Genomic DNA, 25,855 nt, shown 5'->3' on the forward strand with positions numbered 1-25,855 from the left:
GAGATGTCCCAGTGGAGGGGCTAGGCTTCCTTCCCTTCCATGCCCTGCCACCCCCTCCTCCTCAGCCACCTCCTTCCCAGCAGGAGTGGGACTGGCTGCTTCCTCCTCTGGGGATCTCACCTCCCCCTCATCCTGAGACAAGATGCCAATCTCCTCCTTGTGGGCAGCGGCATTTGGTCCTCTTGTTGCCTTGGGGGTCATGGCCTGCAGGGAGAGACAAGAGGACAGAATATGGGCAGAAAGGCCCTCAGAATGCCTCAACCCTCCCCCTGTCCTCCGCACACAGAGTGTGCATGGCTCTTTGCTTTTCCAGGCAATTCCTTCCCTTCTCAGCTACAGCTCCGGCAAAGCTGTGAGACCCTGGAAGGGGCCCTGCTCTCCCTGGGACTCCCTCTGGAGCTGGGGCACCTGAGAGGAGAAAGCCCACCCCCAGTTCCAGTAAGGTAAGCCTCACTCACCTCGGAGGTTTGTTTGCTCCCACTCGACTCTGAGTCTCTACAGAGGGAAACAGGTGTGACACGGCTGGGAGTGGCTGGGAGCCCTTGACATCTGGCTTGTCTTGTCCCTGTGTTTACCAAGGGTGCCCAGGACAGCTGAGCCCACTCCAGGGGAAGGGGCATCCCCAGCCCTTACCCACCTGAGTGGTCACAGGGTAGCATTTATCCATGAGCCCCCACACTGGCCTTCGGGTCTCCCCTCTGAACTGCATGATAAAGAGAAAAAGGAGGAGTGAAAAGAGGCTGAGGTGACAACCGAGAGCTCAGCAGCCACTGTCAGCGCCAGCGCACAGACACCTGAAGACTACCAGGGATTCAGTGAAAACTTTAAACAAACAGCAATGGATGTCTTTAGGAAGATGAAATTTTGCATTCATAGAACAAGAATAGGCTCTAAAACAGAAATGTTCAAACCTCTAATTCTTTTTTTTTTGTTTTGAGAGGGCATCTCTCATATTTATTGATCAAATGGTTGTTAACAACAATAAAATTCTGTACAGGGGACTCAATGCACAATCATTAATCAACCCCAAGCCTAATTCTCAACAGTCTCCAATCTTCTGAAGCATAACGAACAAGTTCTTACATGGTGAACAAGTTCTTACATAGTGAATAAGTTCTTACATGGTGAACAGTGCAAGGGCAGTCATCACAGAAACTTTCGGTTTTGATCACGCATCATGAACTATAAACAATCAGGTCAAATATGAACATTCGTTTGATTTTTATACTTGATTTATATGTGAATCCCACATTTCTCCCTTATTATTATTATTATTTTTTAAAATAAAATGCTGAAGTGGTAGGTAGATGCAAGATAAAGGTAGAAAACATAGTTTAGTGCTGTAAGAGAGCAAATGTAGATGATCAGGTGTGTGCCTATAGACTAAGTATTAATCCAAGCTAGACAAGGGCAACAAAACATCCACGGATGCAGAAGATTTCTCTCAAAACATCAAACCTCTAATTCTTTAAAAATAAAAATATGATATGATAATGGGAGTTAAAAATACAATGAAAGAGTAGAAGGAAAATTGGAAAGCATATTTCCCAGAAAGAACAGAGAGGAGAGTTCAGGAGCTCCAACAGATAAATCATAGATCTTTCTGCAAGAGGGAACAGAGGCAAGAGGCTGGGTTTGCAGGGAGAGACACCAAATAAATACATTCCTTTTTATCAAGGCAGTTTCCAAAAAATGAGGGACATGAGTTTCCAGAAGAGAAGGAATTATCAAGTGACCAGGGCACTGAATGAAGGCAACCCACCCTATATTTTATCAGTCATCAATAAATTTTAGAACACTGAGCACAAAGAAAACCTAAAAACTTCTAGAGGTACAAAGAAAAAAGGCTGTTTTAGGAATACTATGGACAGCTCAGCAATAAGAAAGAAATGTTGCCACACACACACAACTGGATGGATCTCAAATGCAGTGCGCTAAGTGACAGAAACCACCTCAAACGGCTACATGCCGGGTTCTTCCGTGTACGGCAGTCTGCAAAGGCGAACGTACAGAACGGAGAACATGTCCGCTGGAAGTGGGGAAGGGAGAGTACGAGTGAGGAGGAGGGGATTTTCTGAAGTGATGGAGCCGTTCGGTATCTTTGTTGTGGGAGCAGTTACACAATTGTCTGCATTTGGCAGAACTATGTTAAAACAGACAGATTTTACTCTATATAAATTATACCTCAATTTAAAGAAATGAATAAAAAGAGCCTACTGTTAGGGAGGGGGAATTAAGAGCCAGAATTATGTAAAAATCAGCAAAGAAGCAAATACGATATTTAAGAAATTTAAACATTGAAGATGTCATCATTCAGAATAAAGAATTTAGTAAGGCCCCAAACCAGAATGTAACTACACTGCAAGGCTGGAGGGCGTGAAGCCAGTGCTGCAGGAGGCAGTAGATGTGGGGTTCTTACAAGAGCTAAATCCTCGTCTTCCATTGTAGGAATTCATTGGCTAATGTTTAAATTTGAAAGATCAAGACAGAGCAGGATAAGCTTTCTATTTAGAAACATGGAGGCAAAATCCAGGGTACAGCTGCAAAGACTGGGAACTGGAGATTCCCACCCTGTGAGAACCCTGGGTGAGAAGGGGTGGGGCAAATGGCAGCTGTTTTTTGTTTCAGGCCTTAAAACTTTGACTCATCAAACTACATGCTTATCTTTGATGATGATAAGACATTTTAAATTTGAAATTTGATTACTTTAAAAGAAAACAAAGAAAGGAATAAAGTTGGACTCACTGATGTCCAAGGTATCAGCCCCTAACAGTGCAGCACATGGAAATCCCCTCTTCCCAACAGCATTGAATGCAGATCAGGAAGGCTCCAGAGACCAGGTATGCAGTTCTGTCCTGTCACCTTGGGTGGTCTGTGTCTAGTCACTGTCCCTCTGGGAGCCTGACTTTCCCCATCTATAAAGTGGGAGCTCCTGGTTCCCATGAGGTTTAAATGACAACAGATGGGCAGCACCTAATCCAGCAAGTGGCCCTCAGTGGGCATCCAGCATCCGTTTGTGGAATCGTGACCTGGGGCTGGGAGGAGGGGCTGCTGCCATAGGTCCTTGGATCTGGGACATCCAGGAGGGTGTGCAGTCCCCAGCAGGTGTCTTGCTTACCACCTCACTCACAGGAGCGCTGAACCACATTCTAGGGCTACTCGTGCATTTGGGGTCATCTGTTCCTTTTGGTTGGTCTAGGCCACTGCCACAGAGCACCACGGTGACCATACAGCCAACACGAGGGGTGGGGCATCTGTTTTGACACTGACAGAAACACAGGGAATTTCTCCAGAGCCATCACATTTGTGTGCAGCAACCCCCCGCCCCTACACCCCCACCCCTGCCTCCCCCCCACACACATGGTTGATCGTCTGAGGTCAAGTAGTATGATCCATATTCAGGCTACAGTGAGACCCTCCCAGTCTCTAGGTCTCAGTGAAAGCCCCTACCTGTGATGATTCTCCAGCAATCTCATTCTCAGGGGCTGTTTTCCACACAGACCCCTGAAAATAGCAGTATATACTCCTGCAGGTAGGAGAAGGAAGAAAGGCTAGTTTAAAAATGTAAAAGAGTAGTGGAATTACTTTTAAATGTCAATATTTACAGTATATCAGAAATCATATCCACTTAAACTTGTGATGAAAGATGTTAGGTATTAACTTACAATGTGGAGGGATATATAGTTTTTCAAAAGGTTTGCAAGCAAAATTTTGAAGATCACTTCTGTAGGACAGTGTTAGGTTGTGTGGGTTTTTTTGGGGGGAAGCATGGGTTCTATAGTTAAACATGGATTCAAATTCCAGTTTTACTATGAAGGAACAGAGGAAAGAAAGGGACAAAGAAAGGGCAGTGTGGCCATCCCCTGGGAAGCTGACTAGCTTTGGGAGGGGGCCTCTGGGAGCCCAGGGGGTATCTGGAGACTGGGGTAGCCCTGACGGAAACTGAAAACCAGTTTCCTGGGTTCCTGCTGTCATTCCCAGCTCACCCCGGTACCCAGCCCCTTACCTGCAAAATTGAAGACTTGTTCTACGTACAGGGGCTTGTAGAGCCTGGGAGGGAAGTAGAGCTTTGAGGCTGGGCTGTCTTGTGCCCTTGCCAGGAAGCACCGGCTTTCCTCCCCAGCCCCAGTGCCAGGACCTACTCCACCAGGACGTGTCCAGTCAACATTTGTGGATGAATAAAACTGTCAGCTCTAAAGCCTCAGCCTGGGCTCCCTGCTGGGTGGCAGGCACAACTCTGTGTATCTGCCTATGTTGAAAGCCAGACTTGGAGCAAGTAGCACACAAGAATCCCTGGCCCCTCTCTTCCGTTTTCCTTTCTCACTTGTTTACATGGGTCCATCTTGCCTCACCTGCCAGAAGGCAGGGACCCGACCTTGGCTGAGCAGTCATAGCTGCTCATTCAGTGCTGGATTAGATCTTCTCCCCAAAACCCTGCAAAGCCCTCCCTACTCTGGACTGACGGACCCTATGGCCCATCCTCTTCTTCCCCTTCCTCGGGACAAGCAGAGTATCTCAGCACCGTCAGGATGGTTGCCCCCTCCCTGCCTAAACATACGTACGCACACATACACACAGAGAGGAATGTCCCACATGACAGGACCAGGCTCTCTATCCCAACTCTGAACCCTAGAAATACTACAACAGTCAGGGAAAGGGGAATGGAGATTTCTGTTTTCCCTTCCTCTTAGGCCCAAGTGGGGTTCGCCATTCCTTGTCATTTGGGGTATGATAACAGGGCCCACCTAAACTTTACCTCTCTCTCTGGCAGCATAGACCAAATGCCATTTTCTGTCTAAGAAGAAAAGACAGGCAACAGTCAATGTATCACATAGGCCTGGTATCCTAATGTTCCTTGACCCCATGGCTTGCAGGGATTACAATAGGCCAAAGGCAGTTGAAGGAATGGCAAGGACCTCCATCCACAGGGCTCAGCCAGGGAATGGCCTTCTCGTTAGAGCTGGAGGCCAAACTCAGGATGGAGGAGGCTAGTACCAGGAGCTTGGAAAACACCCAGGAATTTCTCCCAAGACCTCAGAGTCCCAAACAAAAGCTAGTTTCAATGCCCTAAGAGCTGAAAAGGTATGTCCCAGGGAATTGGGATGGGAAAAGAGGGGTGGGTGGGTTAGAATTAAGAACAGTATAGCTCTGCTGAACATTTGGTGTGAAATAACCCCAGGTAGAGGTGGCTAATTATAATAGTAAATGATAATGATTACAAACTACCAACACTTTAAGTATTTTCTGTGTTGTGCAGCGTTTTGGGAATAATTTTGGGAGTACCAGGAGAGATTCCCTCACTGTCTCAAAACACCCTCCATCTGAAATCCCACCATCAGTGTCAGATTCCATACAAACCAACACAATTGTAAAGTTAAGGTCTCCAACGGGACCTGGACCCCTGGCTGGCCTGGTGACTCTCCATTCCTCAAGTCAGCCCCATTCTCCAAAGGGACTAGTTCAGAAGGTCTCTAAAGCTCCAACCCCACCTCGGCCTTCCTTTCAGCAGAGGCACCATCAAATGGGAGTTGCCTAGACTTTCCGCCACCAAACCCACCCAGTCTCTGCTTCTCACGGGCCTTTTCCCCTTCAGGGGAGGAGGCTGCCCTCCCTCTCCGGGCTGCCCCCCACCCCCCGCCCCGTATTCCATTCCATCTGGTCTTTCACAACCTGGGTGTTTTGCAGGGGGGGTCCCCTCTCTCACTTGTATATTCAGCCTTTCCTTCCTTCCTAGTTCTTTCCCACCAGCATTTAAACCCATCAGTCATCTCTTCCATTTAAGAAAGGCCCTCCCTCGTGAAAACATATTCCTCCTCCAGCTACTGTCCTGTCTCCCGTCCTTCACACTAGTCCCCTTGAGACAGCTCCAGTGGGTGTCTCCACCCCGTTCCCCCTCTCCCTCACTCCACAGCCCACTTCAATCTGTTTCTGTCCCATAAACCTCTGACCTCTCTCACCAAGGTCACCAGTAGGCTCCTTGCCACCAGACCCAATGGGCCTTTCAGGCCTTGGCTTACTTCATCTCTCCTCTGCAGGGCACTACAGCACCTCCCTTCTCCTTGCACCACCTTCTCTGAGAATACTGCTAGCAATGTATTCAACAGTAAGTTTCTGCCATTTATAATTTTGTATGAGTGAAGTTACCAGGCTTTTTCTAATAGGTCTAGAGGAAGAATGGAGAGAAAATGAGCCCTAACAGGCAGAAGAAGGGAGAAGAGGAATGCCCAGTGAGAAGGGATACAGAAAGGGTGGGCCAGGAGTCATGAAGACAATTATCACCTGCTTGGATAGTTTGAGGGCAGCCTTTCAAACGTGCTTATTACCAAATCCACCAACCTTAAAGATGTTAGCGATTTGCAGAGAATCATTTGACCATATTAGTGTCCATATAGCCTATTCATCTCCCCTCAGGCTCCAGAAGCAAGACCGGGAAGGGCACTGAAGCCCAGCTAAGTCTGCGAGCCCTGCACACGGCCCCTCCCTTTTGCACGGAGAGTAGTGTCTATGTGTGACATCACGTTTTAGGGGCTTTATATGGGACAACCTCTCCAACCTTGGTTGGAGCAATTTGCCAGTTGCCTCAGGGTGACTTTAAATACCCACCCGTAAGAAGCAGCACTTTTGTTGGTATCTCATCAGCTTCACTCAATGCCATTAATGCTGTTTACAATATGTTGAGCTCTGGGCAAAGTCCTGCAGGGACACAAAGACACAAAGGTGTGTAAGACAGTCTTGCCACAAAATACAATAAGAATATTTTCTGAATCATAAGCAAGAACATAGCCTGACCTTTTTTAAGTGTTATCCATTCATTCAACCAGTGTCTGCTGAGCTTCCTTTTAGCGCCAGGAATAATGCTGTGGGCATAGGAAGGTAAAAAGGACACAGCTTGCCCTTGAGCAGCTTGACGACATCAAAAAGGTATCTTCTGATTCAAGACAATAACTTTTACTATCCCTAAATTACTATAAATGTAACTAAATAATAATTACAAAACTATAGATGGTTAAAACTGAGGAATGCCTTAGTTTCACATACACACGAAATAGTCACCTAGACAGACCATGTTTTCAACCATAATGCTCCTCAATAAATTTAAAAGATTAAAGTAATTTAAAGTATGTTCTTTGACCAGCTTAGATGCTGGTAACAGAAAGATCCCAGGAAAATCCCCATATATTTGGAAACTACACATCACACCTTTTAATAACACATGGGTGAAAAAATTCAAAAGGACAGTTAGAAAGTATTTTGAACTGAATGAAAATGAAAAATTATCAAAATTTGTGGGATGCAGCTAATGAAGTACATAGTAACTTATAGCGCTAAAACACCTTTATTAGAAAATAAGAAATATCTCAAATCTATGACCTCAGTTTCTACTTTAAGAAAATAGAAATGAAAGAGTAAATAAAACCTAAAGTAAGCACAATAATTTAAACAACAAAGATCAGAGTGGAAATAAATGAAATAGAAAACAGAAAAACAATAGAAAAAATCAATAAAACCAAAAGTTTATTTTATGAAATCAAGAAAATGTCTAACCCCTTAGATCAGGAAAAACATAAGTATAATACAAATGATCAGTATCAAGAATGAAAAAGGTACAACAACAAATGTTGGTGAGGATGTGGAGAAAGGGGAACCCTCCTACACTGCTGGTGGGAATGTAAATTAGTTCAACCATTGTGGAAAGCAGTATGGAGGTTCCTCAAAAAACTCAAAATAGAAATACCCTTTGACCCAGGAATTCCACTCCTAGGAATTTACCCTAAGAATGTGGGAGCCCAGTTTGAAAAAGACATATGCACCCTTATGTTTATTGCAGCACTATTTACAATACCAAGAAATGGAAGCAACCTAAGTGTCCATCAGTAGATGAATGGATAAAGAAGATGTGGTACATATACACAATGGAATATTATTCAGTCATAAGAAGAAAACAAATCCTACCATTTGCAACAACATGGATGGAGCTAGAGGGTATTATGCTCAGTGAAATAAGCCAGGCAGAGAAAGACAAGGATCAAGTGATTTCACTCATTTGTGGAGCATAAGAACAAAGCAAAAACTGAAGGAACAAAACAGCAGCAGACTCACAGAACCCAAGAATGGACTAACAGTCACCAAAGGGAAAGAGATTGGGGAGGATGGGTGGGAAGGGAGGGATAAGGGGGAAAAGGCTCATTACGATTAGTAGATATAATGTAGTCAGTGGGGGACATGGGGAGGGCTGTACAACACAGAGAAGACAAATAGTGATTCTATAGCTGATGGACAGTGACTGTAATGGGGTATGTGGTGGGGACTTGATAATAGGGGGAGTCTAGTAACCATAAAGTTGTTCACGTAATTGTACATTAATGATAGCAAAATTAAAATAATTTTAAAAAAAGATAAAGGTAATCCTGATGCAGATTCTATACCTACTAGAATGATAATAAGGGAATATTATGAACAGTGTTATGCCAATAAATTTGACAATATAGAGGAAATGGACAAAATATTTTTAAAAACATGAAGTACCAAAGTTCACACAAGAAACATAATCTGAATAATCCTATATATAAATTAAAGACATTGAATTTACTTAATCGTCCCACAAAACTCCAGGTCCACATGGCTTCACTAGTGACTTCTACCAAGATTTTAAGGAAGAAATAATACCAATTCTACACAAACTCTTACAAAAAAAGAGGAGGAAATTTCTATGAGGGCAGCACTATCTAATATTAAAACCAGACAAAGATGACAAAGAAAATTACATAACAACATCCCTCATGAACAAAGATGCAAATATTAACAAAATCTTATCAACTTGAAACCAACAACATATAAAAAGGAGTTTAACATATAAAAAGGTAACAACATTACCAAAGGAGTTTACCTTCAGGAATGCAAGCAAGGTTGGTTCATCATTCAAAAATCAATCAATACTATTCACCACATTAGCAGGCTAAAGAAGAAAAATCATATGATTATCTCAATAGATACATTAAAATTTTTTTGACAAAATCAATATCTGTTCCTGAAAAAAAACTCCCAGCAAACTAGAAGTAGTTGGGAATATCCCCGAACTGATGAGGGAATCTATGAAAAGCCTAGAACTAACAATATACTCAGTAGTAAAATACTGAGTGCTTTCCCCCTAAGTTCAGGAATAAGGCAAGGATGTCTGCCGTTATCACTTCCATGCAACATTGTACTGGAAGTTTTAGACAGTGAACTAAGTCAAGAATGAGAAATAATTGCCCTTGCCACGATCAGTAAACCTACCACACTTCTGAATGGAGTGATGATATCAATGAAAAACCCTGACATCAGACTTCCTTTCCCATTCCTAATCTAGTCCAATAATCAACCTAACATTTGAAAATTTGATTTATTGCCATTGCCAATCACCCCCCAAGTCAAACTGTGTACTTTGAGTAACAGCTTTGCAGAGGTTGAGCCTCATTATTGCAATAATTTAACCCTTTACATAATTTATAATACTGTATATCATTTATAATACTATTTGTGTTCATTTCATAAGAGCTGTAACATTGTCTCTATAATTTCTTCTGCAAATTGCAAATAAGATAAAAGACTTTCACCTACATAGATCATGAGGTTGCTCATTGATTAATGTTTTCCAAATTTGATTATCACAATTGGCCATTAAAAGATGATCAATCCTTTCAATTATCTATAAAGCTTAAAATATAAACAAACAAACAAATAAATAAAAAGAGAAGTAAAAGGCAACCAGATTGTAAAGGAAGAAGTAAAGCTGTCTTCGTTTTGTAGACTATATGATTGTATATAAAATCTTATGGGATCATCCAAAAAACTACTAGGGTTTTAGCAAGGTTGAAGATACAAGATCAATATATGAAAATCAATTTTATTGGCTGTGAAACTAAAACTGCTCTAAAAAATAAAGTGCATTAAAAATCCATTAAATTTCTATATCATAGTGATGAGCAATTGGAAATTGAAATTTCTTAAAATACCATTTATAATAGCCTAAAAATATGTAATGTTCACCGGGAATTCCACTCCTAGGAATTCACCCAAAGAAAACAACTTCTCAGATTCAAAGACAGATGCACCCCTATGTTTATCACAGCATTATTTACAATAGCTAAGATATGGAAGCAACCTAAGTGTCCATCAGTAGTTGAATGGATGAAGATGTGGTATATATACACAATGGAATACTATTCAGCCATAAGAAGAAAACAAATCCTACCATTTGCAACAATATGGATGGAGCTAGAGGGTATTATGCTCAGTGAACTAAGTCAGGCAGAGAAAGAAAGACAAGTACCAAATGATTTATCTCATTTGTGGAGTATAACAATGAAGCAAAACTGAAGGAACAAAACAGCAACAGACTCACAGACTCACAGACTCCAAGAAGGGACTAGCAGTTACCAAAGGGGAGGGATGGGGGAGGGTGGGTGGGGAGAGAGGGAGAAGGGGATTGAGGGGTATTATGATTGGCACACATGGTGTCGGGGGGATCATGGGGAAGACTGAGTAGCACAGAGAAGGCAAATAGTGACTCTGTGGCATCTTACTATACTGTTGGGCAGTGACTGCAATGGGGTATGGGGGAGACATGATAACATGGGTGAATGTAGTGACCACATTGTTTTTTCATGTGAAACCTTCATAAGAGTGTATGTATATCAATGATACCTTAATAAAAAAAGTGAATATAAAGATATGTGTATGTTAAAAAAAAAGAAATGTTCAGGGAAAAGTCTAACAAAAGATGTGTGCAAGAGCCATACACTAAAAACTATAAAACACTGTTGAGAGAAATTGAAGAACACCAAAATAAATTTGTAATACAAATTCCAGCAAACATTTTTGGTTACTGAAATTGATACGCTATATCTAAAGTTCATATGGAAATGCCAAGGACTGAGAAAAGACAAACAATTTTGAAACAAACAAAGTTGGATAGTAATCGAGATGGTATAAGATTGTTGATGTCAAGATAGATGGAACAGAATAGAGTCTAGATACAAACCTATATATTGTCAATTGATAAGGGCAATTCAGTGAAGGAAATATAATCTTTTCAGTGAATGGTCCTGGAACAATTAGATAATCATATGGGGAAAAATGGACTTCAATTCATATCTTCCTCCATATACAAAAATTAATCAAAATTGATCACAGACCTAAATCTAAAACCCACAACTGTAAAAGTTGTAGAAGAAAAACATGAAAGTCTTTGTATTCATGGATTAGGCAAAGATTTATCAATATAACACCCAAATCATGATGCATAACAGAATAAAAGTGATAACTGAACTTCACTAAAATTAAAATATGCTTTTCTAAAGACACTGTTAAGAGAACAAAAAGACTAGCCATGGACTAGGAGGAAATATTTGTGAATTATGTATCTAACTAAATAAATAAACAAATTTGTCTAGAATTTATAAATAACTCTCAAAACTCAATAATAAAACACACAAATAATTCTTCAAATGGGCAAAAGGTTTGAACAGATACTTCACCAAAGAAGATAAACAGATGGTGTGGGGAAAATAGAAGTTCCTATGGCCGGAATCCTCACCTGACCCTAAACTACTTCATGATGTAATGGGCCTACTGCTAGGCTAATGCTTCCACACCCATTGGCAATGAGCTATTATTGACTGAATCACTAAAAGCTCCATTGTAGGCAGAGATGGATGTGGATTACAGACGTGCAGACTGCTGATGCAGGCATGATTCTAGTCCTCAACCTATCACAGTGCGAATGAAGCCAGGTATAAACCCTTCTTTCCCAAGAACATTCCATTGTTATTTCTCAGTCTCATCAAATCCATAATGAACTTGCCCAGGGCTGAAATCCTCAGGCAAGACAGATGGCAAATAAGCAAATGAAAATTCTCTCAATATCTTTGGTCATTAGAGAAATGCAAATTAAAACCATAAGAAGATATGACTGCACACCTATTAGCTCATCTCAAATTTAAAAAACTGACCATACACTGATGAGAAGAGGAATAACCAACATTCAACCACTGCTAATGGGAGTATTAAATGGTGCAACCACTTTTTTGGAGGTTGGAAGTCTCTTTAAAAATAATAACATATGTTGGAGGGGAGGAGCCAAGATGGCGGCGTGAGTAGGGCAGCGGAAATCTCCTCCCAAAACCATATATATATCTGGAAATACAACAAATACAACTATACCTAAAAGAGAGACCAGAAGATACAGTACAACAGCCAGGCTACATCTATACCTGCGATAACCCAGCGCCTCAGGGGGTAAGATACAAGCCGTGATCCGGTGGGACCCAAGGGCGCCCCCTCACCCCAGCTCCCCAGCGGAAGGAGAGGAGTCGGAGCGGGGAGAGAGAGTGAGCCCAGGACTGCTAAATACCCAGCCCTACTCATCCACACTGGGAGCGCAGACACACAGCGCATGGAGTGCTGGATACTAGGAAAATGGAACAGTAAAACCTGTGAGCAGGTCCCCACAGTCGGTGACCCTGGGACAAAAGCGAGTGCTTTTTGAAAGTCTTAAAGGGACAGGAGCCTCACAGCTGGACTAAACTGTCCCGGCACACTCAGCCCAGAAACTGGGAATCAGGGGGAACTCCAGGTGCCCTACCCTCCTGGGCAGCAGTGCAGCTCTGAGGCTCCTCACAACAATAAACAACCTCCGACCTGCTACCCCTCCGGCATACCCCACCATAGCAGAGCAGCAGCCTGAGACCGGCCACGCCCACAGCAACCACGCAGAGCCTCCCTCCCCCACCCCGCAGCCGCCTGGGCCAGACCCAAGGGGCCCGTCGGCGGGCAGCTGCCCAGCACAAGTCGCTAGGGGTTGCCGTTCTCACAGGAGAAGAAGGCGACAAGCAAGTGGGAAGAGACTTTGTTCTCCCAGCTGACACATGCACCAACTGCCCACAACTACTTCTATTGCCACGAAAAGGCAGAAGAATTTGACACAGACCAGAATAACCCAGACATCCCCTGACAGGGAATCTGGGGAGATAGATTTAACCAATCTCCCTGAAAAAGAATTCAAAATAAAGGTCATAACCATGCTGATGGAGTTGCAGAGAAATATGCAAGAGCTAACAGATACAGTTGGGAGGGAGAATACAGAAATAAAACAATCTCTGGAAGGACTTAAGAGCAGAATGGATGAGATGCAAGAGGCCGTTAAATGGAATAGAAATCAGAGAAAAGAAACGCAGAGAAGCTGATGCAGAGAGAGATAAAAGGATCTCCAGGAATTAAAGAATATTAAGAGAACTGTGTGACCAATCCAAAAGGAACAATATCCACATTATAGGGGTACCAGAAGAAGAGAGAGAAAAAGGAATAGAAAGTGTATTTGAAGAAATAATTGCTGAGAACTTCCCCAAACTGGGGGAGGAAATAGTCGCTCATACCACGGAAGCACAAAGAACTTCCAACAAAAGGGACCCAAGGAGGACAACACCAAGACACATAATAATTAAAATGGCAAAGATCAAGGACAAGGACAGAGTACTAAAGGCAGCCAGAGAGAGAAAAAAGGTCACCTAGAAAGGAAAACCCATCAGGCTATCATCACACTTCTCAACAGAAACCTTACAGGCGAGAAGAGAATGGCATGATATATTTAATGCAATGAAACAGAAGGGCCTTGAACCAAGAATACTGTATCCAGCACGATTATCTTTTAAATACGAAGGAGGGATTAAACAATTCCCAGACAAGCAAATGTTGAGGGAATTTGCCTCCCACAAACCACCTCTACAGGGTATTCTAGAGGGACTGCTCTAGATGGAAGTACTCCTAAGGCTAAATAGATGTCACCAGAGAAAATAAAATCACAGCAAAGAAAGCAGACCAATCAAATACTAACTAAAGGCAAAAAACAAAATCAACTACCCACAAAAGCTGTCAAAGGAAACACAAAAGAGCACAAAATAAAACACCTAACATGTAAAGAATCGAGGAGGAGGAACAAGAAGAGAGAGAAATAAAGAATCATCAGACAGTGTTTATAATAGCTCAATAAGCGAGCTAAGTTAGACGGTAAGATAGTAAAGAAGCTAACCTTAAACCTTTGGTAACCACGAATCTAAAGTCTGCAATAGCAATAAGTACGTATCTTTCAATAATCACCCTAAATGTAAATGGACTGAATGTACCAATCAAAAGACACAGAGTAACAGAATGGATAAAAAAGCAAGACCCATCTATATGCTGCTTACAAGAGACTCACTTCAAACCCAAAGACATGCAAGATTAAAAGTCAAGGGATGGAGAAAGATATTCCATGCAAACAACAGAGAGATAAAAGCAGGTGTTGCAATACTAGTATCAGACAAAATAGACTTCAAAACAAAGAAAGTAACAAGAGATAAAGAAGGACACTACATAATGATAAAGGGGTCAGTCAAACAAGAGGATATAACCATTATAAATATATATGTACCCAATACAGGAGCACCAACATATGTGAAACAAATACTAACAGAATTAAAGGAGGAAACAGAATGCAATGCATTCATTTTAGGAGACTTCAACACACCACTGACTCCAAAGGACAGACCACCAGACAGAAAATAAGTGAGGACACAGAGGCACTGAACAATACACTAGAACAGATGGACCCAATGGACATCTATAGAACTCTACACCCAAAAGCAGCAGGATACATATTCTTCTCAAGTGCACATGGAACATTCTCCAGAATAGACCACATACTAGGCCACAAAAAGAGCATCAGTAAATTCAAAAAGATTGAAATTTTACCAACCAATTTCTCAGACCACAAAGGTATAAAACTAGAAATAAACTGAACAAAGAAAGCAAAAAGGCTCACAAACACATGGAGGCTTAACAATATGCTCCAAAATAATCAATGGATCAATGAACAAATTAAAATAGAGATCAAGCAATATATGGAAACAAATGACAACAACAGCACAAAGCCCCAACTTCTGTGGGATGCAGTGAAAGCAGTTCTAAGAGGAAAGTATATAGCAATCCAGGCATATTTAAAGAAGGAAGAACAAACCCAAATGAATAGTCTAACGTCACAATTATTGAAATTGGAAAAAGAAGAACAAATTAGGCCTAAAGTCAGCAGAAGGAGGGACATAATAAAGATCAGAGAAGAAATAAATAAAATTGAGAAGAATAAAACAATAGAAAAAATCAATGAAACCAAGAGCTGGTTCTTCGCGAAAATAAACAAAATAGATAAGACTCTAACCAGACTTATTAAGAGAAAAAGAGAATCAACACACATCAACAGAATCAGAAACGAGAAAGGAAAAATCACAACAGACCCCACAGAAATACAAAGAATTATTAGAGAATACTATGAAAACCTATATGCTAACAAACTGGAAAACCTAGGAGAAACAGACAACTTCCTAGAAAAATACAACCTTCCAAGACTGACCCAGAAAGAAATAGAAAATCTAAACAGACCAATTACCAGCAAAGAAATTGAAGCAGTAATCAAAAAACTACCCAAGAACAAAACCTCAAGGCCAGATGGATTTACCTCAGAAGTTTATCAGACATACAAAGATGACATAATACCCATTCTCCTTAAAGTTTTCCAAAAAATAGAAGAGGAGGGAATACTCCCAAATTCGTACTATGACGCCAACATCACCTTAATACCAAAACCAGGCAAAGACCCCACCAAAAAAGAAAACTACAGACCAATATCCCTGATGAACGTAGATGCAAAAATACTCAACAAAATATTAGCAAACCGAATTAAAAAATACATCAAGAGGATCATACAACATGACCAAGTGGGATTCATCCCAGGGATGCAAGGATAGTACAGCATTCGAAAATCCATCAACATCATCCACCACATAAACAAAAAGAAAGACAAAAACCACATGATCATCTCCATAGATGCTGAAAAAGCATTTGACAAAATTCAACATCCATTCATGATAAAAACTCTCAGCAATATGGGTATACAGGGCAAGTACCTCAACATAATAAAGGCCATATATGAAAAACCCACAGCCAACATTATACTGAACAGCGAGAAGCTGAAAGCTTTTCCTCTGAGATCGGGAACTAGACAGGGATGCCCACTCTCCCGACTGTTATTCAACATAGTACTGGAGGTCCTGGCCACGGCAATCAGACAAAACAAAGAAATACAAGGAATCCAGATTGGTAAAGAAGAAGTCAAACTGTCACTATTTGCAGATGACATGATATTGTACATAAAAAACCCTAAAGACTCCACTTCAAAACTACTAGAACTAATATCGGAATTTAACAAAGTTGCAGGATACAAAATTAACACACAGATATCTGTGGCTTTCCTACACACTAACAATGAACTAATAGAAAGAGAAATCAGGAAAACAATTCCATTCACAATAGCATCAAAAAGAATAAAATACCTAGGAATAAACCTAACCAAGGAAGTGAAAGACCTATACCCTGAAAACTACAAGACACTCTGAAGAGAAATTAAGGAGGTCACTAACAAATGGAAACTCATTCCATGCTCCTGGCTAGGAAGAATTAATATAGTCAAAATGGCCATCCTGCCCAAAGCAATATACAGATTCGATGCAATCCCTATCAAATTACCAACAGCATTCTTCAACGAACTGGAACAAATAGTTCAAAAATTCATATGGAAACACCAAAGACCCTGAATAGCCAAAGCAATCCTGAGAAGGAAGAATAAAGTACGGGGGATCTTGCTCCCCAGTTCCCCAACTTCAAGCTCTACTACAAAGCCACAGTAATCAAGACAATTTGGTACTGGCTCAAGAACAGAGCCACAGACCAGTGGAACAGAATAGAGACTCCAGACATTAACCTAAACATATATGGTCAATTAATATACGATAAAGGAGCCATGGACATACAATGGGGAAATGACAGCCTCTTCAACAGATGGTGCTGGCAAAACTGGACAGCTACATGTAGGAGAATGAAACTGGATCACTGTCTAACCCCATACACAAAAGTAAATTTGAAATGAATCAAAGACCTGAATGTAAGTCAGGAAACATAGGCAAAAATCTCTAAAAAAACATAGGCAAAAATCTCTTGGACATAAATGTGAGTGACTTCTTCATGAACATATCTCCCTGGGCAAGGGAAACAAAAGCAAAAATGAACAAGTGGGACTATATCAAGCTGAAAAGCTTCTGTATAGCAAAGGACACCATCAATAGAACAAAAAGGTACCCTACAGTATGGGAGAATATATTCATAAACGACAGATCTGATAAAGGGTTGACATCCAAAATATATAAAGGGCTCATGCACCTCAACAAACAAAAAGCAAATAATCCAATTAAAAAATGGGCAGAGGAGCTGAACAGTTCTCCAAAGAAGAAATTCAGATGGCCAACAGACACATGAAAAGATGCTCCACATCGCTTGTCATCAGAGAAATGCAAATTAAAACCACAATGAGATATCACCTCGCACCAGTAAGCATCGCCACCATCCAAAAGACAAACAACAAATGTTGGCGAGGTTGTGGAGAAAGGGGAACCCTCCTACACTGCTGGTGGGAATGTAAATTAGTTCAACCAATGTGGAAAGCAGTATGAAGGTCCCTCAAAAAGCTCAAAATAGAAATACCGTTTGACCCAGGAATTCCACTTCTAGGAATTTACCCTAAGAATGCAGCAGCCCAGTTTGAAAAAGACAGATGCACCCCTATGTTTATCGCAGCACTATGTACAATAGCCAAGAAATGGAAGCAACCTAAGTGTCCATCAGTAGATGAATGGATAAAGAAGATGTGGTGCATATACACAATGGAATATTATTCAGCCATAAGAAGAAAACAAATCCTACCATTTGCAACAACATGGATGGAGCTAGAGGGTATTATGCTCAGTGAAATAAGCCAGGTGGAGAAAGACAAGTATCAAATGATTTCACTCATATGTGGAGTATGAGAACAAAGAAAAACTGAAGGAACAAAACAGCAGCAGAATCACAGAACCCAAGAATGGACTAAAAGTTACCAAAGAGAAAGGGACTGGGGAGGATGGGTGGTAAGGGAGGGATAAGGGCAGGAGGGAAAAAGAAAGGGGGCCTTATGATTAGCATGTATAATGTGGGGGGGTCATGGGGAGGGCTGTGCAACACAGAGAAGACAAGTACTGATTCTACAGCATCTTACTATGCTGATGGACAGTGACTGTAATGGGGTGTGTGTGGGGACTTGGTGAAGGGGGGAGCCTAGTAAACATAATGTTCTTCATGTAATTGTAGATTAATGATAACAAAAAAACAAAACTAAACTAAAAACTTTAACTGTATAACAATTTTTTAAGGTGGGTACTGAGGTTCCAAAGCTTCCATTTTACTATCATGCTTTATAATTTATGTATGTTACATGCTCTCATTTAAATGTACAAATACATTTTAAAAGATATAGGGGAAAAAATCTGATGTGTTACCCTTTAAACCTGGACAGACTTGGCTAGATGCAGGGCCCTTCCTCAGCTGGCTGGGGTCCGAGAGCTGAGCTCAGCCCTGGCCTCTGCTCCTTCCTCAACACTCACTTTCAGAAAAGACCAGTGAACGCCAGGCAGGAGTCAGTTAGGGGGGCCATTCAGCATAGCAAGTGACCTGGATTCTGCACCACCTCCGTTTCCTCACCTGCAAAATGGGATCGCTAACAGTACCTGTCAGACCTATGAGAATAAAGAAGAGTAAGTGAAGTATCCAGTCACGGCCTGCCGGGTCCGTTTGTTGGCTGTTCTTTTTCCCTTCCCCGTCCAGGTTCCCCTTGGTGTTCAGAGATAACCTCAGAAGGAAAACGCCAGGAGAGCGGACGATCTAAGGTTCCTTTCAGCTCCAAAACTCTGGGCCGCTTTTCAGGGGCATCCAGAGGTAGGGATGAAAACGTCCGTGTCTAAAGTGGGGCTGAGGACAGAACCTACCTCCCCGGACTGTGGAGACCCGCCAAGAAGCTAACTGCCATTAAAGCGCTGTGACGTGTACACCGCGCTTCAGAAGAGCTGGTTTATAGACGGGGAAAAAAGATGTTGCTGAGGAAAAGCCACATAAGGCCCCAGCCACGGCAGCCCAGTCGCCAGTGTCTACCTCAGCCGTCCCTCAGGGTCGGCGGCTCGCAGCTTGCGGCCCGCGCCCGGGAAGCTGCGCCCTTGGAGGCCTGCGCGCCCACAGCAGCTCGAGAGGGGGACCCGGAGGGAGGCCACGCAGCAGCCCAGCGGCCAGTTTGGCACCCGAGCGCCCCCTGGCAGCAGCGCCGGGCGACGGTTACGACACCCACTGGCCGAGCTTGGGTTTCGCAGACGAGCATGCGCAGCCCCCGAGGGCCGATATTCTCCCCTCAGCCAATCAACGGGCCCCACAGCTATTCTCCCGCCCACCCTTGGAGTTTAGGGGCGTGGCGTTCAATTTCAGCCAGTGAGAAAAGACTTTTGTGCTTTGGCCGCCCTCGCGGGCGGTGGTTTCTTTAGCAAGATGGCGGCGAGTCATCTCCGCCAGGCGGGCGGTGCGGCTGGCACCGCGGTGAAGCCCATTTTCAGTCGGGACTTGAACGAGGCCAAGCGGAGGGTGCGCGAGCTCTACCGCGCCTGGTATCGGGAGGTGCCGAACACTGGTGAGAGGAGCGGCGCACGCGGGGCCCCGGAGGCAGCCTCCCAAGGCCTCAGCCACCCATTTCTCCCGGGCCGGATTGAGGGCATCGACTTGGGCAGGCGTTAGTCCGGGTGCTTCATGGGAGGAAGGTCACCCGAGCATTGGTGGACCCGACCCGGCTGCGGCTGCGGGGTCAGACCAGCCGTGCCCTTCGTCCGAATCGCGTTTCGGAAGGGCGCCCTTAGCGCTTTGGCTCTTTTGTCCCCCGTAATTCTTACCGAACCCCTGGGAAGGAAAGCAGGGACTGCCAGTGACATATGCATTTTATGGGTGAGGCAACTGAGGCACCTAGAGGCGAAATGATGCGCCCAGGGCTCACAGCCAGCTCTTAGTGGATCTGGAACCCCGAGTCAGCGCCGGGGTTCCTGAATATATTTACAGCAGCCCAGTTAGGTCATACAAACAGAGTGGCTGTAGGATTTGAGGGATCATCTGGTTCCCACATCCCTCCCAGAACAAGAAACAGGACCAGAGAAAGGGAAGTGACTTTCCCAAGGTCATCCAGTAAGTCACTGGTGCCTTAACCAGTTCCTCCAGGTGAGATGGCCTCCCCAACCCCTTCCCAGTCTTCCAGCCCGTGCTCCCTAGTTCTGCCTGCTCCCAGTATTCCTTAGGAACTCCTTCCCATCCCACCTACTGGCCTGCCCCCTCCTACCTCAGAACCCCTGCCTTCACTTAGATGTCAGAGAACCAGTATGTTCACCTGAAGGATTAAAATATAAGCTCCCTGTGAAAGTGACTGGCATCATCCACAGAGCTGTCCCGTGTACCTGATAAAAGAAAGGTTAGAAAGGAAAATCCCTTCTAAACTGTCAAGGGCATACAAATGTCAGGGACCATCAATATTTTGTTACTTATTAATTTGATTTAGTGTGTTTTAATGTAGACTGTCACTGCTAGTCTGAGAGGGAGGTGTTTTTAGGTGAGCTGGAGCACCATAGCACCCCATCTATAATTCACTTCCCTGCCTGTTGTGAGAAGCAGTAGAATGTGGTGGCTACATGGACTTGCCTCCAAACTTTGCCCCTTATTAGGCATGTGACCTTGAGCAAGTTATTTCATATCATTATGCTTCAGTTTCCTCATCTGTAAAATGAGGATAATAGTACCTTCTTCAGAGTGTTACCATATTAAATAGGTTAATATAACTAAAGTGCGTAGAATAGAGCCTGACACTTAGTTGGGTTCTTGTTAAATGTGGGCACCATGTAGTTTTCGTTATTATTGTTACTGTTATCTATTGCTGGTTCAGGGACTGTCAACACAAATGCCTTAAGGGGACGGGTAGACAATAGGTGCAGATGTTTAAAAGCATAATTTTTTCCTAGCGGGATTCTTATATGAGTACCCAGAATCCTTTCTCACTGCAGAAAGGAGCAGGAGGTGGGGAACAAAACCCAGACAGAGAAAGAATAGTTTGCAAAGAGTGAAAACCAGTGGCTGCGTTGAAGCTAGAACCCAGGTATCCAGAGTCAGGACCCAGCTCTTTCTGAACGACCCCCTTCAGGACCTTTCTTCAAATACTGTTTGAGAATAGTTCCAGACTCAGAAGGGTCCTGAGAGGAGGAGCAGAAGGGAGTTGAAGGAACCTAGAGAGCAGGGAAAGAAGGGGAATGAATGAGGCAAGGGAGGGGTACCCCCTTACAAGTAGGATCAGTGATCTGCAGCTGGTTGGTTCTCAGGCCTGTGTCTACACTAGGGTGATGCAATCCATCATGCGGACTGAGGAGCCAAACCGAGGATTGGGGATAAGTAATAGTATTGATAATAACTGATGTTTATTAAAATGCACACATGGCCCAACACTGTGTTGCTTCACATTGCCTTCTTTTAGGGTGGGTCCTAATTATTGCCCTGTCTTACAGATGGAAAACTGCACATATAAACTTGTCTCTGCATCAAACCATTAGTAAGGGGAAGAGCCAGACTTCACACCCTGACTGTCCAGCTATATACCTGGTTCTCAGCTTCTGCTGTAGTTTTCCCTGACTCTCACGTGGGTCAGTTCTGCATGTGGGGAGCAGAGTGCCATTTACATGGGTGGTGGCTGCCTTGGCATGGGAACATAGGAACAGAACTATCTTCGAATCCCTCCTTTGAAAAAAATATTACATGGGCTTGCTGGTTACAATGTAACAGGAGACTTTGTATAGAAACCATTCACTTGATTTCCATTTCATTGTGTACCTCTTGCCCTACAGCATCTGTACTAGATGCCTAGAGAAATACAAAAGTGAGTAACAGTGTGGAGACCTTATCCAGCCTGTATGACCCCTGATCCCATGCTCTTTTCTGTTACACCATGCTGCCTTCCCATATAAGATCTCCCAGTGTCTGGTATGAATGCTACCAAAATGAGGTGGAGCTAACAGCTAAGGACTCTATCAATGTCAGTCTTCTTAATCAGTCACCGCCTTCCCTAGAAAAGCCTCAACAGTAACTTTAGGAAAACAGACTAGGGAAGAGTCCCCTTCATCCAAAAGGGACACTTCTGTATCTTCCTTTGAGCCTCTCAGATTTTTTCAAATTGAAATTTAAATATTCAGCATTCAGAATTAAGCCAGGGATCTCTTGAGTTGAGAAAGAACAATTAGATTTAATCCAGGGTTTCTCAACACAACATTTGGGCTGGATAATTCTGTTATGGGGGCTGTCCTGTGCATTCCAGGGTGTTTAGCAGCATCCCTGGCCTCTGCCCACTAGATCCAGTAGCACTCTCTCCCTCGTCGTGACAACCAAATGTGCCACCAGACATGGCTGAATAGGCAGTCGTTGCTAGTTGCAGAACCACAGAGTTCGACCAAGGAACAGGTCAGCAGGCTATCGCTTAGGCTGTTCCTGTTTGCCTTCCTGCAGCTTCTCTCACTGGTGGAAGGTGTGTTCAAGGGGTTGGACAGGAGGAGGGACACTAGGACAAAACTGTGAAATTTGTCTCTCTAGACAAGGGTTCTTAACCTGGGAGGATGGGTATTCAGGGATCTGAACCAACATTGTCAGCAAAACTGCATTGGTGCCTGGGAACATTTTCCCGAGAAGATAGGTACACCATGCCGTTGTGTGAGTCAGGATATGATGAGGGATGGGGGCTGATGAACACCCACCCTCTCCCCTAGTATGCCTAGAGGTACCTTGTTTTTTCCCCTCCCAGAGCTGGGCAGGAAACTACAATAAAAATGCAGGAAAGGTAAGCCCTGATAGCAGGCAGAGTCTTTACATTCCTTTCCTTAAAAGAGCACCAGATGAGGTTGTGTGAAATCGGTGAAGGGGAGAAAATCTGAATGCTTGATATCTTGATCTGGGTGATGGTTACGTGAATGTATACACATGCCAAAATTCATTGAGCTGTACACTAAGATTTGTGCATTTTATTGTATGTTCCTCAATTCAAACATACACACACTGGATTAAAAATTAAAAGAACAGTAAGTAACCTGGATTCCAGGCCCACATTTGCCTGCATTTGCCTGGACCAGTAGTATGATTTGGGGCTTCACTCCCCACAAGTGGTAAGAGACTAAATTCCAGGATGTGTATTAGTTTGCACTTGTTTTTATGTCTCTTTGTTATTGTCCCTTTGTTTGCTCCTTTTTAACATGAGACTGTGGTTTTTAACAACCAGCTTTCTGGAGGGAAACTTGGATTTATAGTTTTCTATTTTCCATGGTGTAAATACTCCCCCTGCATTGATTTTAAGCTACCAAAGTGAAGGCAGATTTAGGAAGAGATGTGTGTAACGGGCTCTGCATGAGAGCCTGTGCCAGCACACCACTGGGTGCTGAGCTCTTTCTAGTGTAAGTGGTCTTCTGTCCTCTCTTAACACCTGTAAAGCTGGGATGTGATTTCTATTAGATTTCTGCTATTGTTTATTCTCTGGTTGGATCAGCATTGCATGGGATTTCCCCTTGTAAAAGCTTTACTTTCCTATTGCTGTCACTGTTACGAAAATAATTAGATTCAGACTTTATTGTTGATTAACCCAGTCACTAAAGAGCCTTCAGGGTTTTCAGGGCTTATTGTGATAGTTCTTTAGACTGGACTGGACCTATCACAGGAATGCTTCACTGCCAGGCATCCTCCCCAAACGAGCAGTGGACTCAACCACAGCATTCAGTCTTGCCTATGAGCCTTGTTTATGCCCTCCCCTCCATCTGCTCTGCCCCTCTTCCTATCTTTATTCCATGTGCACACAAGGCCCTCTTCATGCCCTTGTTGACATCAGCAAATCCACTGAAGGCTGACTTCCAGTTGAGGGGAGTACAAATGACTAAAACCTAGTTTTCAAAGGACATTCATTTGTCTCTTCTGAAGGCCCAGGTCACTGTCTGTGTCATTATTTTAGGCACTTACTTAATCAGGGATTGTTCAATGTTGTGACTTTATGGTTGCATTCAGGGATGGCTGTCCCTCCAATTACAATTTAAGGCCTAGAGATCAGGAGCTGCATCTTAAACATCTCTCTCCTTCCCCCAAGTAACCTAATCTGGTAGTTAAATGCTTGCTGGATTGAAGCCTTCCCTACCTGTGCACTCAGCAGTCTTCCTGTAAGTAAAAAAAAAGTTTGTGTGGTGCACAAACCTACGCCAGATCATATTACATCAATTTGAACCCTGTCATATTTTGCCAGTTCCATGTAACAGTAATACTGTCATTTATTGAGAACTTATCCTTGCCAGGCACTGCTCTAAGCAAATTGCATTATCTCAGTGAATCCTCACAACAGCTCTGTTATCATCCTCATTTCACTCATAAATATCCACAGGATTATATAGCTGGTAAATGACAAGAGCTGGGATCTGAACCCAGGTTGTTCACTCTTGAACTATGCTGTAACACTTTTTAAAGACAGTAGTCTTGTCACCTCAAACAAAATGTAAGCTTGAGAGCAAGCACCATGTCTCATACTTCTTCACATCAAGCACCTAGCTTAGGGTCAGGCTAATATTTGGTGAATGGAGTGGATGGGCAAACTGTATGTATTCAGAATGAATATCCATTGACTCAATTTTTAAAAAATATCATTTTAGCCATAAAATTCCTACCCTGAAATTGTGTTTTCTTTTTATAGTGCACCTATTCCAACTAGACATCTCTGTGAAACAGGGACGGGATAAAGTCCGAGAAATGTTTATGAAGAATGCCCATGTCACAGACCCCAGGGTGGTTGATCTTCTGGTCATTAAGGTAACTGACCCTCCCTGATTTAAAAGAGCAGCTAACTTGTCCTTCTCATTCTTCCCAGGTGAACATTTTTTCTCCAAATTTAAAAAGCAACGACTGGATCAGCAACTGTTGCTTAGTGTTTCAAAGGAACAGCTGAACTTGGAAGTTATCATCTGATTAAATAGATTATAAGATTGATCAAGGGAAAAATCCACTGGGCTTTGCAGTTTAAAACTAAAAAAAGGCATGAGGAAAGTTTAAACCCTTCTTGAACCTCATCCCTGAAAGTTAACTGCCCCACCTGGTTGCCAGCTCACAGCTGGAAGAGGCAGGCCGGTTGGCTGGGTCCTACATAAATGGGGTCCAATCCTGGGCCTAATTCCATCTCTCTGGTCGGTCATATTAGCGTCAATGGGAACTTCCGCGTGGACCAGTAAATAACATGGAAGGAGCGATAAGTAGAAACGTAAGTTAAGCCAGTCAGATTAGGTAGTTGTGGGGCATGGAAGTCTCGGAAGTCTGTCCTCTTGGAACCTGTTAGCCACAGAATTAAAGAATATTTGAAAGGCCTTAAAGATCATTTAGTACAACCACCCCCACTTTCCAGATGTAGAAACTGTGGCTCGACAGACTGTTACTTGCCCAAGGTCTCTCAGCAAGTCAGTGACCAGAGCAGAGCAGTGTGTCCTGGTCTTCAGCATTGTGTTCCTTCCACTCAAGCACTTTGACTGAGGGCCTCTTACCCCCCTTGTGCAGGGAAAGATGGAACTGGAGGAAACGATTCAGGTGTGGAAGCAGCGCACACACATCATGCGGTTCTTCCATGAAACAGAAGCACCGAGGCCAAAGGATTTCCTGTCCAAGTTTTATGTTGGCCATGACCCGTGAAGTCCTACTCAGTGGAAAGGTGCATATAATTTAAATATTTTAGAGCACAAATAAATTCAATATGTGATGTTCATTTCATGGTAGAGCTCCGTTGGGGAATCAGTGGGAAGCTCTACTTCGAGTCTCTCTTACTTTTTGCCTTAAGTGGAGGCTTAGTATA

The 25,855-nt window shown here is 43.1% G+C and overlaps 2 protein-coding genes across 2 annotated transcripts; one reads left to right on the top strand and one right to left on the bottom strand.

Annotated features, from left to right (window-relative positions):
* Positions 1–119: 119 nt before the first annotated feature.
* LOC118935238 (uncharacterized) lies at positions 120–19,350 on the bottom strand. The gene is made up of 9 exons (XM_057486319.1): positions 18,640–19,350; positions 6,604–6,693; positions 4,757–4,795; positions 4,007–4,050; positions 3,451–3,526; positions 3,119–3,265; positions 638–703; positions 459–495; positions 120–204 (listed from the first exon to the last, which is right to left on the bottom strand). Exons 2-9 carry the CDS (start codon positions 6,634–6,636, stop codon positions 128–130), a joined length of 519 nt encoding a protein of 172 aa, XP_057342302.1. The 5' UTR covers positions 6,637–6,693; positions 18,640–19,350; the 3' UTR covers positions 120–127.
* Positions 19,351–19,436: 86 nt separating this feature from the next.
* NDUFA6 (NADH:ubiquinone oxidoreductase subunit A6) lies at positions 19,437–25,768 on the top strand. The gene is made up of 3 exons (XM_036931355.1): positions 19,437–19,609; positions 24,713–24,828; positions 25,564–25,768. Exons 1-3 carry the CDS (start codon positions 19,471–19,473, stop codon positions 25,693–25,695), a joined length of 387 nt encoding a protein of 128 aa, XP_036787250.1. The 5' UTR covers positions 19,437–19,470; the 3' UTR covers positions 25,696–25,768.
* Positions 25,769–25,855: the final 87 nt, after the last annotated feature.

This window comes from Manis pentadactyla, chromosome 10 (assembly GCF_030020395.1).
Source record: "Manis pentadactyla isolate mManPen7 chromosome 10, mManPen7.hap1, whole genome shotgun sequence".
Classification (NCBI taxonomy): Eukaryota; Metazoa; Chordata; class Mammalia; order Pholidota; family Manidae; genus Manis; species Manis pentadactyla.